This window comes from Mytilus edulis, chromosome 3, assembly GCF_963676685.1.
Source record: "Mytilus edulis chromosome 3, xbMytEdul2.2, whole genome shotgun sequence".
In the NCBI taxonomy this organism is placed as follows: domain Eukaryota; kingdom Metazoa; phylum Mollusca; class Bivalvia; order Mytilida; family Mytilidae; genus Mytilus; species Mytilus edulis.
Window position 1 is genome coordinate 53,515,693 of NC_092346.1, and position 19,551 is coordinate 53,535,243.

General features: G+C 33.0%; 1 protein-coding gene across 2 annotated transcripts; it reads left to right on the forward strand.

Moving 5' to 3' along the window:
* On the forward strand, positions 1-13,770 carry LOC139516837 (uncharacterized). 2 transcript variants are annotated; one of them, XM_071307166.1, is made up of 3 exons: positions 1-43; positions 8,630-11,036; positions 11,896-13,770. In XM_071307166.1, the coding sequence occupies exons 2-3, from the start codon at positions 8,653-8,655 to the stop codon at positions 11,993-11,995; spliced, it is 2,484 nt and encodes an 827-aa protein (XP_071163267.1). In that variant the 5' UTR covers positions 1-43; positions 8,630-8,652; the 3' UTR covers positions 11,996-13,770. The 2 variants fall into 2 exon arrangements, with proteins under 2 accessions (XP_071163267.1, XP_071163266.1); XM_071307165.1 differs by lacking the exon at positions 1-43 and adding an exon at positions 143-267.
* The last annotated feature ends 5,781 nt before the right edge of the window (positions 13,771-19,551 follow it).

The window sequence follows — 19,551 nt, forward strand, 5'->3', positions numbered from 1 at the left end:
GTTGTCGTCCCGAGCTTGATTTTTCATTTAATATTTTTAAAAGGTAAGGTGAGCTTCATTTTTGAGATATATATCAGGTTATGGTTAATTAATTTTCTGTCATCAGTCACAATTAGTTGATTAGACTTTCCTCAGCTTAGAAAAACATATGTAAACACCACAACCGTATAAAAATAATTATGTATGGCGGGAAAGTTGCGTAATGTCTCGTGACGGATTTGACATTTGAAAATACAAATGCATGCTCTAAGTTGCCTGAAACTAAATGTGAGTTGGGATCAGGAGAAGAGCTGGTTATTTTTCTGATTTTTTGGAGAATGTAGGGTAGCATGTATGAATGTATTCCGCCAGTGTAGACGCACCCTTTGATGATAGACAGCAAGGCCAAGGGTACACTGTACAGCAAACATTAGAATGAAATTCAAAACAGTGTGGCTGTGGCCATTGATTGACACATTAAAATCATCCATTGACTGGGACAATTTACATGAACGTTTGTCTGTAACGACCACCGTTCATGACGTACCTACGATAGACATTTAAACTATGGGTGTCACCAAAGGTTTCTTTACGCCTTTAATTATAAAATAATTCAAAAAATTAATCAGGAATAACATTTATGTTTTGATTTATATAATTTATATAAATCAAAACATCGTGTTATTTCTGATTAGTTTTTCGAATTACTTTATTAAGGTGTTGAGAACCTTTGGTGACCCCATAGTTGAAGTGTCTTTAAAAAGTACATAGTGAGCAGTGGTTGTTACATACAAACGTTCAACTAAATTGTCCCAGTCAACAGGTTGGGCTCAAGTCATGAAACATGGGGTGATCCCAAGTTTATGGGATAAACACGTTTTTCTGGGGTCGAAAAACCCCACAAAACTGGGGTAAAAAACTTCGTACATCAACTGTGAAAAAGCGCACAATGTCAGCTGTTGCGGTAATTTTTATCCAACATGAACTTTTGTTTACGTTAAGTAGTTTGCCATTGCTATATTTATTCTTTTGTGTAAGTCTCAGGATAAATGAGCTTCATAACCGGAAGTGTAAAAATCAAGCCATTTATGATTAATATCATATCATTTCTTTACTTTCTAGACAAATTGTCTTTCTTACTAACTTTGTCGACTAACATTACTCCATCTTGAACAACAATGCATGTGCATTATGAAACAAAGCTTTCTATTGGTCGATTAATCTTTTGAGCTTTGTTAAATTCTATGGAGGGCAAAATTAACAAAACAATACAAAAAACTGTTTTTCATTTTGTATCGGAGATGCTGAAATTATCTCCCTTTGCAAGAATAAGGAATGACTCAAAATGAACTATATTACTGTGTAAGAACAGAATATTAAGTGAAAATATAAATGAAACTATCTTATTATGATTTAAAATATATTTTTCAATTTACTATATATTTTATAGAATACTTTGCTATTCTTATGGAAAAATTATACCTTGTAAATAAACTTGTTAAAATAGACATTCCCCATTTCCATTCTCAATTTTATATAATAGAAATATAGGAAAATTCTCATCACCGACCTTGCAAGGGCTATATATCCAGTCAGAGTTGTTATAAACTTGCGTGTGTGGTTTATATACAATAAATTACATGCTGATATCAATACATATGTCAAATCATATTATAATAAAGAAGCATTATATACATACATTAATATAAAAGGAGAATGGTAGAGTATGTAAGAACAAATTAGCATGTTAATAACTAAATTATAAGAACAGACACAACTAAATGTTTTAGTCAATCTTTATATTATAAACTAAATATATTCTTTACTTATTTTGTAGTTTCGCCAAAAAGGGGGGATTGGCATGTAAATTTAAATTTTCAAATTTTTTGCAAAACATCTAGAAGGAATCTACCATCTTTGATAAGATAGAATCATTCCTAATGAATACGATAAATATATAAGAAAAATGCTGATGTAATACTATTTATAGACTGTTGTGTATATACCTTGACATGTCAATGTATATTGCAATTTAATTTTTGATAAACTTTGTAAGGGCTAGCAGCTCCCCTAGCTTATAAACTTATCTAAATTTATTTGCTTACAAATTTCATTAAACATACAAAATATGGTCATTGTCATCTGGGACTATTATACAAGAGAGTATAATTGATTATTCCAGTTTTCATAATTAATTTCGTCTTGTCAAGGTATATTCACAATAGTCTATTAAACGAAAAACAGTTTATGGTATTGTTTTGTTAATTTTGCCCTCAATAGAATTTAACAAAGCTCAAAAGATTAATCGACCAATAGAAAGCTTTGTTTCATAATGCACATGCATTGTTGTTCAAGATGGAGTAATGTTAGTCGACAAAGTTAGTAAGAAAGACAATTTGTCTAGAAAGTAAAGAAATGATATGATATTATTCATAAATGGCTTGATTTTTACACTTCCGGTTATGAAGCTCATTTATCCTGAGACTTGCACAAAAGAATAAATATAGCAATGGCAAACTACTTAACGTAAACGAAAGTTCATGTTGGATAAAAATTACCGCAACAGCTGACATTGTGCGCTTTTTCACAGTTGTTGTGAAATTTATGTACGAAGTTTTTTACCCCAGTTTTGTGGGGTTTTTTCGACCCCAGAAAAACGTGTTTATCCCATAAACTTGGGAATCACCCCATGTTTCATGACTTGAGCCCAACCTGGTCAATGGATGATTTTAATGTGTCAATCAATGGCCACAGCCACACTGTTTTGAATTTCATTATATCAACATGTTATTTTTTAATTTTCATCAAACATATCACTAACAAAAGCGATTGAGATTGAGCAAGTATGATTGGAACAATGTACTTGTGACTTTACACAGTTGTTAATATAAAAATAAGGAGATGTGGTATTATTTATACCAATGAGACTGAACTGTACTATCAACCAAATAAATTGAATCTGGGTCCGTTCGCGCCCATTCACGTTCGCACCCACTCATGTTCGCCCCCTTTCACTTTCGCACCCTCCATGTTCGCACCCTACATGTTCGCGCCCAATTTTAATTCTTTTTTTTTGTAATCATGCAAGAGTATTCTTGTTGTCAATGTATTAAAATAAAGTGAGACAGCATTTTTTTGTGTTGAATAAATCTTAATCATGTTTTGGATAGTGTATTGTTAAAAAAAATTATGATTCTTCCTATAAATAAATTGGGATTCTGTCAACGTTTTATTTTGTGTTGAATAACTGTTAATCATGTTTTGGTTATAGTATTGCTGTAACTTTGTTTCATTGACTTGTTTCAAAACAACTACAATGTATTAACGTGAGATTCTGACTACGTTTTTTTTTGTGTGTGTTGAATACATTTTATCATGTTTTGGTTATAATAGTGTATTGCTATATTTTATTGTTTAATTGTTTCAGATTAAAGTGACCAAGCTGTCAAAAACAATTATCTTTTGTGTTTTTCATTTAAAATCTTCAACGTTTCACTCATATCAAGCTATAAATACATTCAATATTTACACCAAAGCAATTTAAAACAACAATCATGATTTCCAATTATTCAACTGGAATTTGAATAAAAATTGGGCGCGAACGTGTAGAGTGCGAACGGACCTTGGGTGCGAACGTGCGAGGTGCGAACGTGTAGGATGCGAAAGTGTATTGGGCGCGAACGGACCTGATACCAAATAAATTAGATGTAAGCAATATAGAGAGGGGTGCTCATTTTCGCCATATCTTTTCTGCAGTTTATGTTTAGGTCATGACATTATGTTTTTGAAGTATACTGATATTTTTATATGAAGATAACTTCAAATGCAAAATATTTCTTAGCTTAAAAACATGTTTGTTTGAAAAAAATCATCTGAAAAGTTAGATTAAAGGGTGTTTGAAATTTCCTGATGTTTTATCAAGGATTTGTATAGTAGTATACAAATCCTTGGTTTTATCAAAGGGGGACACATATTCACCTTTTTTACATATCTATTTAAAACCAAATCACTGCAGCTTTAAATAATGTTTATCAAATCAATTTTATTATAGATACATTGTAAATAGCAGACATTTCAAAGGTGTAAAGAACTGAAATTTTGGGCAATCAGTCAAATAATTAGTATAAAAACTTCTTTGAAATCATGGTTTTCATTCAGGAAATTTGCCGAAAATTGTTGCCTGTTTTTTTATTCTTTGAGGCAAGTGCCGAAATTTTGTCTCAGTTTAAAAAATAATCATATTTGTTATTAAAATATAGTTTACCGGCATATTTCTTCCTTTTCAGACATCCTTTGAAGTTTTTACACCTCAAAATCATAAAACGACGAAATTGTGTCCCTGGCAAAAATGAGCACCCCACTCTATATGCATAGGTACAGCCTTTAACAATGAGAAAAACCCTTACTGCATAGTCAGCTATGAAAGGCCCAGGCATGAAAATTTTTAAATAAAATTGAGAAAGGAAATGGTGAATATGTCAAAGCGACAACCACCCGACCATAGAGCAAACAACAGCCGAAGGCAACCAATGGGTCTTCAATGTAGCGAGAATTCCCGCACCCGTAGGTGTCCTTCAGCTGGCCCCTAAAATATGCATAATAGTACAGTGATAATGGACGTCATACTAAACTCCGAATTATACACAAGAAACTAAAATTTAAAATCATACAAGACTAACAAAGGCCAGAGGCTCCTGACTTGGGACAGGCGCAAAATTGCGTAAACAATTCAACTGAGAATACTACATGTATTGGCATAATTTATAACAAAATATTTCACAAAAATCAAATATGATAGTCATCAAACAACGACAACTACTGAACTACAAGCTCCTTACTTGAAACAGGCACATGAAGAATGTGTCACTCAGGGATATACATGTTTTTGAGCACTTAAACCTCCCATACCTTGAACAAGGCACATGGTGGAACATCAGATAAGAACTTTTATGTCCGTGCCATAGCTGATGGGGCATTAATTTTTACCCTACGTCTGTTCATATGTCCCAAAGTTGGTTTTCATTCGATTTTAGTTTGACTCAATGTTATTAAACTTATGCTCAATGATTATTCCCACATTACACAGAACAAGAATCAAGATGGGATTTTGGCAACTTCAATTTTACCGTTCTAGCATTATGCCCCTAATTAACAAATGGAAAATTGCTGAATTTTTCGTTTCTATTCTACATGTATAACTTTAGTTGGGGCCTCAGTGGCCAAGTTGTCTAAGTAGTTACTACTGTAAACACTAGCATATCAAAACTGATGTTGTGAGTTCGAACACTGCTTGTACAGGTGCACTCCACTCCAATCTTAATTCACTAGTCTTCCTCCAACAAAAACTGTCCCGAAGTAGCGCAAAAGGGGGGCTTGAAAGTGGTGTTAAAAGTAACTGAAAACGCCTAAAACAATCAATCAATCTATCTTTAGTTTTCCTCAACCAAATGTTATGAAACTTATAAACAATGCTTATCAGTTATTACCACACATGTATCACAACTTAGATCAAGTATAAATTACGGTATTGTCACTTTTACAGTTCTTAAGTTATGTCCCTATATAATGTTATATGCAAGTGGTGGCATCATCTGTGTCTCATGAACACACTCCCCAACCTAATTGTATACATTTTTCAACATAGCAAAGTAGTAAACTCTATCGTTTAATTCATTGAATATTATGTGTTATAAATTTTCAAATATTTATATTCTCAAAGAACTATCTCTATAAAACTAAATATTTATATTCTCAAAGAACTATCTCTATAAAACTATCTCGAGAATTTTTTCAAAAGCTGCACATTGCAATGACAAAATGTATAAAATTTGATTTCATAAAAAAAAATTCCTGTTAAACTTGAACATATTCATGTAATTATGAAGAACACATCGTAAATATGAAAAGATTTGCTATGAAGACATGTGACATCAGCGACCACACAGTTCTGTCTGAAAATTTGTATAGACATTGTTATAAGTGACCAGTCCAGCTAGTATAGACTGTCTCTGTTAAGTATCAATACATTTTGTCAATCTATGTTTGCAGGTGGAATTTGTAATCAAGTTGCCGCTGAGTATACATATATGTAAGTCTCTCAAAATGATTGGTTGATTAAAATTTACCATATATTGTTTTCAAAATATAAGACTTTGGGGGATATTTTGAGATGTTTCACACCATGTCCAATAAATCTTGTACATGTATCTATATAGCAAAGTGAAAAGGGATAGTTTTAAATAAATAGGCCATGTATGCACCAGTTATTAACCACCTTTAAACAGATAATTTAATATATTCAGTGGTGGATCCAGAACTTTTCCGAAGGGAAGTCTCTCAAAATGATTGGTTGATTAAAATTTACCATATATTGTTTTCAAAATATAAGACTTTGGGGGATATTTTGAGATGTTTCACACCATGTCCAATAAATCTTGTACATGTATCTATATAGCAAAGTGAAAAGGGATAGTTTTAAATAAATAGGCCATGTATGCACCAGTTATTAACCACCTTTAAACAGATAATTTAATATATTCAGTGGTGGATCCAGAACTTTTCCGAAGGGGGGGGGCCCGCTGACTGACCTAAGGGGGGGCCCACTCCAGTCATGCTTCAATGATTCCCTATATAATCAACCAAATTTTTCCCCTGTATCCGCCTATGATATTTATCAGGGCCGTAACTACATTGAGGCAAATGAGACAAATGATATGCCTCATGTAAAAAATAAAATAAAAAAAAAAAAAAAAAAATGAAACAAAAGGTTGTTTTCATATCCAATTGTTTTCACGGAAAGTGTCCCCTGGATGTTTTTCGTTATCCATGTTTCTAATTTCCTTATAGTTTTCAGAGTTGATGGTCTATTGTTTGTACTTTTGTGTTCCGGTTTGTCTTTTGTTTATTTATTGTCCTACTTTATGACTAGTCTGAGCGTTTATTTTCATTTGTAAACGTGGTTTTGCAATGTTGCATGTCCACCGATGTCAAGAATTGTGCCAGAAATATATTTTGAGAACATGCGATGCTACTCAGTGGACACAAAAAAATTGATCCTTTCTGCATGGATAATTGAAATTGATATAAAAGAATAAAAAACAGTTTGTTTTATTGTAAATAAAACTAGATAGCTGACATGGTTTGAATTAAAATAAGGTCACATATTTCCAGGTATCAAATAATTTGAAGAAAAAAAACCAAGGTATTGCCATATACGACCTTTTACATTGAAAGGTTAAACTTGCATTAAGTCGTGTTTAGACACTTTAACATAAAATAAAGGAGTATGGGAACATAATCGCACTCAAAGTCAATGCATAGAAAAAATACAAATGATCAATGGTCAAAGTTTGTGATCCTGCTCTTCATCTTGATAGTTGCTGGATGGTCTTCAACAATACTTTAAAAGAACCATTAATACCGTAAAAGATCGTAAAACAAGGTGAAGATGGTCCCTAGTGTGGACTTAAGCAGTACTAGTACTTAAAGTATAATACTGCAATGTCACTTTATTTAAATCTAGTCATAAAAAAATCACCAAAGTCTAATCAAAATACAAGACAAGAACAGACAGAGAGATACGGTATTAATAATTATGAGAATTACGATTTATGCTTTATCCTACATATTGGTCTTTAATGTTGTCTTTAATACCTAAAAGTCTTAAATTACAATTAATCTTTGGAAGCTGATTGTCAAAAAAAATATCTAAAAATTAATTAAGCCGTTTCAATGCAAGAAAGAGTCTGGGAAACGCTCAGAATGCACGATTTTGCGTTATTTTTCTCATAGCTTCTGGGGCCTTAAGCGGCCCCCAGACCCCTCGCCAAAATTTTTTCGCCTCTCTCCGCTCGCCGAAAAAATTTTCCCTCACTATTAAAAGAGGCTAGTTACGGCCCTGTTTATATATACAAGAAAATGAAAATCATAAAGGGTAACTAATTCTTATATGACCGCACATTTTTTTTGGCGTCGTACATGCATAATGCAATCATGTCGTTGTCCGAATACGCATTTAGTGTCCAGACAATAACTTTAGTTTAAGTATATGGATCTCTATAAATTTTTACAAGGTGGTTCAAAACCACTCTGAGATACCACTAACATGATTGACTAAAGGAAGGTTGGGATTGATTTTGGGGGTAATGGTCCCAACAGTTTTGGATAAAGAGGCCCAATAAGCATTTTTATAACCACTAAAGGAAGGTTGGGATTGATTTTGGGGGTTATGGTCCCAACAGTTTTGGATAAAGGGGCCCAATAAGCATTTTTATAGTTTCCAAACAAAAACTTGTGTTTAAGTGTATAAATATCTCTGAAATTTTACAAGTTTCCATACCACTAAGGGATGGTTTCGAATCAACTTTTAGGGGGTTCTGGCTATGATATTTCCATTTTTGTCCCAACTGTTCAGGGTTGGACCTCTGCGGCTTTATCCAGCTGCTCTTGGCAAAGCAATTTATTTATTGATGACAGAACTGCATGTACCTCAATATTATTCCAACCCCATTTCAACATTAATTAGTCTTCAGAATGAATCATTTTACACCATTTGCAGTAATTCTCTTTTACCTTCAGAAACTGATTGTATCCTACATTTTATAATTATTAACATGATTAATGAAAGTTTTTTTATACAAAAACATTTCAGATTAAAAGACAAGTCAACTAACCATGAGACCCTACCAGAGAGGCAGAGGGCGTGCTCGTAGTAAGTTTGGCGGCAACAGTTTCAGAGGACGTGGCAGGGCAAAGACTAAAGAAGCTCAGAGAGATAGGCCAGGATGGAATACTGATGATATACATGTAGGGTTTAAGGATACACAAGAAATATTTGATAAAAGTCATTTTAGAAATTCCCAACGATCAAAACCGTATGAAACGTCAGATGAAACAAGTAGCTATTGTCACAGGAATTTTGAGGAAAATACAGGAAGTCTGGAGCAATGTTATGATAGAGATGATTATAGTTTTGTAGGTAGGGAAAGGCATGCTAGTGATACATTTGAATATTTAGATAGGGATCGCTACAGTAGAGATAATGCTGAATTTGCTGACAAAGAATATGATCGGTTTTATGAGAGAGACAATATAAATGAACGTAGAGACAGAGACATTAACTTTGATGAAGGTAATAGAGGCAGTTATAGCCAAGACAATGATACTTATGAAAATAGAATTTATAATAAAGATTTAAGAGACCCATATGATGCCAGGAGTTATGATATGGGAGATAACTTTGAATTTCAGCATCGCAATGATTATGATCGAAGGGATTTACATGATTATCATAACAGAGAAACACTTGACAATGAATGTCAGTTTTATAATGAGGCAAGAGTTCATGATGCTAGAGATAGAAGAAGGAATTTTAAAAGAGCAGGATATGAGAACCTCCATTTCAGTAATCCAAAACAAGAAAGATACAAAGAGAGAAACTGGAATAAAAGGAATTTTTCTGAAGATAAAAATGAGAGAACTGATACTTATAAACCTTTAGAAGAAAGTGTTGTAAGCTCTCAATCAAACCAAAGTAGTTATGATTGGCCAACAAATGAATCTGGTATCAAAATGGCTATAGAATTCTTGAAAAATAAACCTACTGATGTTGACTCTGAAAGTAAAGAAGAAGAGTCAGTTATAGATCCAGATTTTGCGGAAGAACTGAAAAATTTGCCTGTAATTAAACCAGAGTTGTTAGGAAAAGAGGCAGTTGAAGATTTAATATCTGATTTACTGAATTTACTGCTAAAAAACGGTGGAGAATATACAGTAGCAGGTTTAGAAAAAGAATTTGTAAGTACTGTCAAGCATCGATTTAAAGATGATAAAGTTTTGAAACCTTTTTTACAGAAATACCCAAAAGTGTTTGAATTTGATATGGAAACTGCAAATAATGAAGAGAGTGGATTGAGCACTGAGGGAACTGAATTAGTTCGTGCAAAATCAGATGTGAAACTGTGCCAGGCTCATTCAAATCATCCAAAATCTTGCCAGGGTGACTGTGATGCACTTCATATTTGTAAATTTTATGTTCTGAGTTCTTGTGACATGATGAAATGTAAATTTGGCCACAACTTGAGTGATGATCACAATATAGAGGTACAACAAAAATTTTATCTTCATAGAGTAGAATTACCAAACTTGTGTCTTTTACTCCAACATGATGCAAACAGATGCAGGGTGACTGTCCCTATTATATGTCATTTCTACAACAGTTTAAAAGGGTGTAGGACCAAAGAGAAAGTAGGAAATCAACAACAGCAGCAAAAATGTCCATTCCTTCATATTTGTCGCAGTTTTGTTGAAGGTCGTTGTAATATATGGTCCTCATGTCGTCGAAATCATAGTTTACTACATGGAAATGTGTATGAAATCCTTTGCAAGTATGGTTTAGATCCAAGAGTTTTAGTATATGGATTGACCAGAGTTTTAGCATTATTGAAATGGTCATTAAATGATTTTAAAGATGAACTTGTAAAGACTGGAAGAAAGTGCTCGTCAAATCTATTGGGGATGGATGATGAAAAACCAGACCATACGAAAGAAAGGCTGAAAAGAAAGGTACAAGTTGGTGGTGATGATGTTATTTCAGTCAAAATTCAGAAAGTAATGGATACAAGCCTGAGTTCAATATCAAGTGAGACCAATTCACAGGAAACAAGTATAGATGAGAAGAGAAATGTGTGTATGGCAGCAAAAGATTTGATAGAGGATACAGCATTGAAATTAGAAAAGGATGGTGCTACTCCTGCAGGAAAACAATCTTATCCTAAGAAAAATTCAAAATCTTCTGCAGTTTTAAATAATGAGATAACAACCAATAAGGTTCAAAGAAAGAATGAGGCCACGACCAATCAGGTATCATTAAAGAGTGAAACTACAACCAAGCAGGTACCAGATAATGCTGATAATGCAACTAATCAGATTCCATGCTGGTCTATTGCTGACAACAATAAATGGACAGAAATTTCACAGAATACCACCCAAGATTTGGAAACTAGATATCAAAACTTTCTGGCAGCAAAAACAGCAACAGTGCTAGTTGATGGAAAATAGTAAGTCATTTTGTATAAAATATGTTTCAGGGGGGGGAAGTCATGAAAGTAGTAATAAGCTACATATCGGCAATCTTTTTACATGTACTGCTTTAGCAATCTTTTGTGCTGTACAAAGTATATTTTTTTTGGCTATAGTTCATCCTTGTGACTGGTCAGTGCAATTCAATATTGCTCAACTCTCTTCCTTATAAGATTATATTTATTTACTATATAAAGAGAAGCAAGAAAATTTCCTATGGTGTAATTTGCCACAGGCATGACAGGGCACAAAGCAAACTACAATTAATCAAATGATTTATAAAAGACAGGCCACTAAAATGTTTCAACATTAGCAAGAAATCATCAACTTCAAGAAAAAGGTACAATAAGCAATACAGGATACATTCCAAAATAAAAATATTAAACCTAAATTCTGGTTTAAGAATATTAGATGTAAATTTGATTGGCAGTTCAATTATCAGATTGCAAAATATGTGGATGACAAAACATCCCCCATCAGCGTCTTTAATTAGTCCTCTATTGAAGAGTATTGGTGGTATCTTTCTTTGGTTGTCTATTTTAAATGTATCTAAATAAAGGCAACAGTAGTATACCGCTGTTCAAACTCATAAATCCATGGACTAGAACTAGAACTGAGGGAAATGCACCAAACATAAGAGGTGAACAACGACACAACACTACAATGTAACACACACAGAAACGGACCAAGCATCAGACAAAATCCCACGAGATTAAACTCAGGTAAAGAAATGATAAACACTTGGTTAAGAGCTTGACATAGCAATATTGTATGAGTTTGATAGACACTTTGTTGTTGTTTAAAGATTTACTGATAACCATTTTTATTATGTTTCAGCTTTACAGTTGATTTTAACAAACTATCAGGCTGCTATTCTGGAAGTGCAGCTATTGTCAAACTAAAAAGAGCAATGGTAGAAGAGCCAAATAAACCATAGTTTATTGAAGAAGAATTTAAAGCAAAATTCTTGAATAATTGAATGAGAAATCCTGGAATAATGTGACATGGTAATACCTTCTACAAAGAAAGGATACATACAGGATTTTTATGTTTTGAACCCAAAACAGGAAAGTATTTTTTTAAATGTACTTAATGAATATGAAAGTATAGTATAGCATTAAGAAATTACCAGAACAGTATTACAAAACATTGCCAAAGGTATAATATTAGGTTTGAAATATTTCATTTGTTTATCTTGTCATCATCAACATTATCTGCTGTTTGGAATGAATTCTGAATTGAGAAAAGTTTGATTTTGAAGTAAATTTGTGGAGATCAACTTCTGTCTGATCTAACAACAATAATGACCTTCCAAAGAATGCAGGACAGAAAAAAAGCTATTTCAGCATTATAATTATAACTAAGAAAAAATATGTTTATGTTATAAAAAAAAAACTGTGTATATACTTGTTCTCATGCAAAGAACCTGTATGTGAAAGAATATCAACGAATTATATTTAAGATATATATTTTGAAAGGCATCCAATTGCTAGCTGTAGTAAAACAAAAGTGCTGCGAAAAAAGGTCATGATAACCCTAAAGAAGATAATGTGCTTTAGAAGTAGGAATTGAAAATCATGCTTTATTACTAAACAAATTGTGCAATGAACATAAATTCATTGGAGAAAACGGCATTTTTCATTGAACTGTTCAGTACAATATCATATAATAGTAAAAATTGTGATGTCCATGTGATTTCAAAAATAAATGCTCTTCAGTGCCTTCCTTTGATCGAAAATATAAAGGGCTCTAACACTGGAGATAAACACTATAACAAGTGTGAAAAAGCTGCCTATTCTGTGGAAAAATGATCAGTGAACATTTGTAAACTGAGAGGAGGAAGTTGAAAGAAAATTTACTGTAATATTAGAAAAATCCAATCGCTGATATTTAGTAACAGTTTCTCAATTTTACAAAGTATACATATTATATACTTGTGTATTTATGTACATTATTTGTAAATAAATTTCTGAAAATAAAAATAATAACTTGATACAACATTATGTAGACTAGCATACAGAAAAATGTATGTCATGGAGGATTCAAAGCACAATCAAATGTATACAAAGATAGAAAACAAAATGAAGGAGTGAAACAAGATTCTTGAACAATTACAATTAAATGTGTCTGCAAGGCAGGTGTTAGATTTTTTAAAGTGATATATGTTCATGATGTTGAAATTGAAAAAAAGGAATGATGCATCAAGTGTAAAATAATGCTTTGGTGAAAAAGACATGGAAAGCAAATGCATTGAATTTGGTAAAATTGGAACTGAGGACAAGAAGAAGTCTTAAAATTATTATATTGAATGAAAAACTGATGTGTTCGAAATTTAAAACGCTATGTAAAACAAAAGGAAATAATATAGGAGAGGGAGATAGAAATATGTTACATTGGATATAAAATGTCTGATTTTGTCTTCTTAACTACTGATGCACAGAAATTTGTTAAACATTTTTTTTTGTAAGAAACTATTTTTATACCAGTTTGACACTTTTATCAAAAAGAACAAGTTGACATTTAAGGTCATTTACCAATTTTCTATTTCCTGAGATTTTACTATATTTGAATGTTAAAAGTCATTTTTTTTTTGTGTATAAATTTTTAACAACTTGAAATCCACCATTATTGATCAATCCTCTGTTGAACAGATGTTTATGTTAATCTAGTATAACTATTACTCTTATATTCATATTAAAATGTTGATCACACTTTGTGTTTTATGTATGTATGTCATTCCAAAAAAAAACCTCATCTTTTAAACTGCTTTAATACTGACTGAAAGTCTTCAACGAATATTATAGGAGGGTTATCATGGTTACATGATATGCTAATGACATGTATTTCAATATATAAGAATAATACTACTTTCATTGTTCACAATCAAAAATATCTCCCTAAAATAATAAATACCAACATCAGCATTGCTCATGGCATGTTTGAAGTAAAATAACAAAAAATATCGAACTCCACGGAAAAATTCAAAATGGAAAGTCATTTAACAATGGCCAAATCAAAAGATCAAACAAATGGAACGGAAAGAATAGTTTTATGTTTCGAAGGTCATACTAGCTGCGGGAGATACATCCTTTTCTGTCAAGTAATATTCTTTATAAACGTACTATTTATGTGAAACAAGTGTTTAAGGCCATGATTACTGGGCTGCTATATCATTATGCACAGTGAACTGTACTGATTCAGTGGTTATTTTAAAATGACAAAAACATGTTGCATGAATAACTATTGAGTCAGCTGGAGACAAACCTGAACGTATCTTGAATATCCCGCAACAGGTGCCCTCTATGGTGTATTCGCAAGCATGTATTTCAAAATCATCATGATTAACGTATTGACATCATTGCAATGAACTTGACAACTTTATGGAATGCATTCATCAGGTTAGGTAGAAACCAAAGCTTGTAAAAGCCTAAACTACGATCTAATAAGGCCAACTTTGTTTGAAGGAAAAAGTAAAATACCGAACTCCGAGGAAAATTAAAAACGACAAGTCCGTAATCAAAAGACAAAATAAAAAGCTCAAAACACATCAAACGAATCGGAATGGATAACAATGTTATATTCCTGACTTGGTACAGGCATTTTTCTTATTTAGAAATTGATGGATTAAACCTGGTTTTATAGCTAGCTAAACCTCTCACTTGTATATCAGTAGCTTTAAATTCCATTTTATTGACAACGATGTGTGAACATAACAAGCAGACATAATAGGTAAAAAAATATGGATACAGCAGTTCACATTGTGTTATAGTCACAATCTTAATCACTATAAAAACAATCAATACTGTTAACAAAGAATCACAGAAAGGCATACAGACAAAGCACATAGCAATCATAGCTGATGAAGTACAATTTTATATAAAAATATTTTACAAGTATCTCCTCGACCTTTGGCGTGTTTTCTTCCCCTTTTCAAAAACCTTGACCTTCACATGAAATATGAATAGCTGATACCATTTCAGGTGTGAGCCACATGTTATTCCCTACTCTAGGTACGACTTTCCAGGAAAAAGTCTGGTACCTAATTTGAAACAAGAGAGGCTTATAAATAAGATCGTGCACACGCATAATTTATTAGAAAATTTAGGGCTCGCCTTGAGAATATTAGAGCCCTGTAGTTTTCTTTTTGTTTGTAAACATTGTAAATGGAAACTCCATAAATATTGGTACGTATTGTGTGCGCACTTCCAAACTTGAACACGTGGAAAACTAAGACGAGGCGATATTCATAAAACTAGAAGGTTCAGAAAAAACTTTGGTGCAATCCATTAAAATCATCTCTACAATTACAACATAAGGCTAAAAACAAGAAGACTGATTTAAACTGTCTTCTCCATTGCTTTAATCTAGGAGAGCTACCAGCAGTCAAATATTTACTAACAAAACTTCAAAACATGTTGAAAGGTTACAACTGATATTTAACAGAGCTTAATATATGGATTATTGTAGAGAAAACTCAGAATCTCACCAACATCGTCTAGGGTCGATTAGGAACTTGTCAAAATACTTATCGAAGGTACCAGGATTATAATTATACCCCCGCTTTGAAAAAAAGGGGGGTATACTGTTTTACCTCTGTCTGTCCTTCCGTCAGTCAGTCAGTCCGTCCGTCCCATGAATATTTTTCGTCACATTTTTCTCAGGAACTACACTACCAGGATTTCTGAAATTTGGTTTCAGGCTAGATATAAGTCAGCTATACTGTGTGATGCGTTTTCAGATTCATCACTCGACAACTTCCTGTTTACCGAACACTTGTATCATTTTTACACCTGATAGCCAAGTCGAAATTTTTTCGTCGATTTTTCTCAGGAACTGCACTACCAGGATTTCTGATATTTGGTTTCAGACTTGATATAAGTCAGCTATACCGTGTGATGCGTTTTCAGATTCATCACTCGACAACTTCCTGTTTACCGAACACATTTGGACGGGGGTATCATCAGTGAGCAGAAGCTCAGTTTCACTTGTTTAGTACGCAAGACGCGAGTTTCGTCTACATAAAGCTCATCAGTGACGTTCATATCAAAATATTTATCAAGCCAAACAAATACAAAGTTGAAGAGCATTGAGGATCCAAAATTCCAAAACATTGTGCCAAATACGGTTAAGGTTATCTATGCCTGGGATAAGAAAATCCTTAGTTTTCCAAAAAAAATCAAAGTTTTGTAAACAGGAAATTTATAAAAATGACCACATAATTGATATTCATGTCAACACCGAAGTGTTTGCTACTGAACTGGTGATACCCTCGGGAACGAAACGTCCACCAGCAGTGGCATAGACCCAGTGGTTAAAATAGTTATCAAAGGTACCAGGATTATAATTTAGTACGCCAGACGCGAGTTTAGTCTACATAAGAATAATCAGTGACGCTCATATCAAAATATTTATAAAGCCAAACAAGTATAAAATTGAAGAGCATTGAGGATCCAAAATTCCAAAAAGTTGTGCCAAATGCGGTCAAAAACTTTCGGTTGTAGCAGAATATTCGATATGTTGAAGCCTTATGGATAATTACCCGGCAGATATTTACAGATTCATATGAAGACAAATATATTCGACAAAAGAGATCTCTTGTATAAAGATACCACCCATGGTATACTGATTAAATAAAGGCAACAGTAGTATACCGCTGTTCGAAAGTCGTAAATCGATTGAGAGAAAACAAATTAGTGTTACAAACTTAAAATGAGGGAAACACTATAATTAAGAGGCAAACCTGGAAAACAACAGAAACACTGAAGTGAAACAAAAAACCAAACGAAACTGCAACACCAACAGAAACGAACTATAAGATAACAACTCCCATTTTCCTGACTTGGTACAGAACATTTAAAAAAAAAGGTGAGTTTAACCTGGTTTTGCGGCTAGCCAAACCTCCACTTTTATGACAATGTTAAATATAACACTAAAATGACAACATTACATGTTAGGACTACAGTACAAATATTAAATGCAACAACATCAGTGGCGGATCCAGGGGGGGGTGGGGGGTTCCGGGGGTGCGCACCCCCCTTTATTTTTGCCGATCAATGCATTTGTATCGGGACATATGTTTTGCACCCCCCCCCCCCCCCCCCCCCTTTTGCCCTGGGTGCCCTGGGTTAGCACCCCCCTTTCGAAAATTCCTGCATCCGCCCCTGAACATTCTTGATAGAGAAATACACACTACGACAGAACATACCGACATGGTAATGGTTATCCAATTAAGGTACCAGGCTTAAATTGATGGATAGTGAAATAGCAACAGGACATTATATTCTCGAGGCAGATGCGTTCCTCAAACTTGAATGAACAATTCTTTCTCTCGTCTCCTTTGTTGTGTATTTTATGATTGCATGTGTGCTTTTTTTATATACCCAAAGGTATCTTTTAAGGGGCGGAGGTTATTTTGTCTGTTCATTAGTAAGCCCGCCTGTTCGCATGTCCTGACACTTTTGTATCTGCAACTACTCTGAACCATCAACGTTTTTTGAAAACCATAAAGAACCTTACTAACCTGAACAATTTTACATTTTTTCGATCTTCTATTTCACTTCTTCATGTTAATGATTTTGAGGTTTGACTTCGAAAGGATTAGACGATCTTTACAGCATATCTGCACACTATATAGTTCAAATGTGTATCAAATTTTCCTCCTACACATCATAATTAATGGCGCTTTCTGGGAATCTGATCCTTATAACGCCATTGTGTACCTATTTTATATTTTGGTCTGTTTGTTTTTTCTTTCCATATCATTATGGAATTGCCATTTCTTTATCCAGGTACGCATCTTTATCCACAACTCATCCTAAACCATATCACTTATTGAAACCTCAGTTGTATGTGGCAAAATATTTGGGAGTTTTGGTCCTCTATGCTCTTCACCTTTGTACTTTATTTGGCCTTTTTAACTTTCTTTGGATTTGAGCGGTATACTGATAAGTCTTTTGAAGACGTAACGCGCGTCTGGCGTAAATACAAAATTTAATCCTGGTTACTTTACTATGATGAGTTTATTTACATGTATTGATATATAATTATTGAGGAAAAAGCCTTGGTTATTCAGTTTTGGTTATCTCACGAGGTATATTACCATGATCGATGCGAATAAGTATAAACTGAAATTTCAAAACGTTTTACTATAAAAAAAAAATTAAATGAATAGCAAATTGACCGTTTTTAAGTATGTAGCTTTTTATGGTTCCCCAGATTGTGTTTTTTTTTAATTTAAATCTCCCAAAGTGATTTGAATCCCTCCACTGCAAAATATCATCAAAAAAGGGCGGATGTGCAGTATTCCTGGTATTTCCAGCTGGAAAACAAATGAAATAATATATTTAGTTTTAAAAGATGCTTTATTTGTAATTATATGTTTTGTTTTACAGTGTAAGTATTATATATTCTTTTTATATATATATATATAAAAGTTATGACACTTGTTGTTTATTGTTCTTGCAATGGAATATTTTAATTAAAGGATGCAGATGACAAAAAAAACATTCTTAATCCAGGCTACCCCCATAAATATTTAAAAAAATATTATTTTGATTGAAAGCGTTGAAAAAAATAAAAAATTACTCGGACCAAGGATTTGTATATTACTATACAAATCCTTGTTCGGACAAAAAAAATCCCCCACCCCCTTTCGAAGTTGAATAATTGCTCCCTAACTGTAACAGCCAATAGAAAAACTGATTTGTTTAGGAATTAGTTTGCATAAACGCATTTAAGATTAGTTTTATGCTCAACTATTATAAGGTACAGCTCTCCTCCTTTTCACATCAGAGAACAATGATTATCATTTGTTATATTATCGCTCTACATTATAGTGTTGTTTTAACTTTTTACCAAAATGTTGCCTCGTATAATTGATATTAATAGCTTCCTTATATATTGAAAGCGTGCCAAACATTGAAAATTTCTATTCATTTTTTGGCACTAATTACTATCGATGTATATATACCCTATCAACAAGCAAGTAATAATCCAGATAAATGAATACTATATATAGGTAAAGATATCGAACGATCAGATTTTTAGAAAATTTGTTTTTCTGTTTTTCCAAGTATTTGGACTTTAAATGGGCTTGGTACGCACCCAAGTAATTATATACATACATATCAAGTATATCCACTAACAAACGTTCAGATCTTCAAACCAGAAAATTTCTGTGTTATCATTTTCAGAAATCAATAGCTGTATTTTACATATTTTTTACAAATGGATTAGATAAAGGAAAATGTAAATTTTATTCTAAAAAATTGGTGTATGTATTTCAAATGTTTGCTATCCGATGAACATCTTTTTTTCTGAAATAGGAATTTAAACCATTTGCGGTATTATGATATGCATTTTTACGTTATTGGTTACATTCCTTATACAGATGATGTCTTGGACATGTTAGCGTTCTGATTATTTTTTTTTATCTAGGAGTGTATGAAAGGTCGATTTAACTTAACTTAAAACATCACCGTCAGTCAGACTATT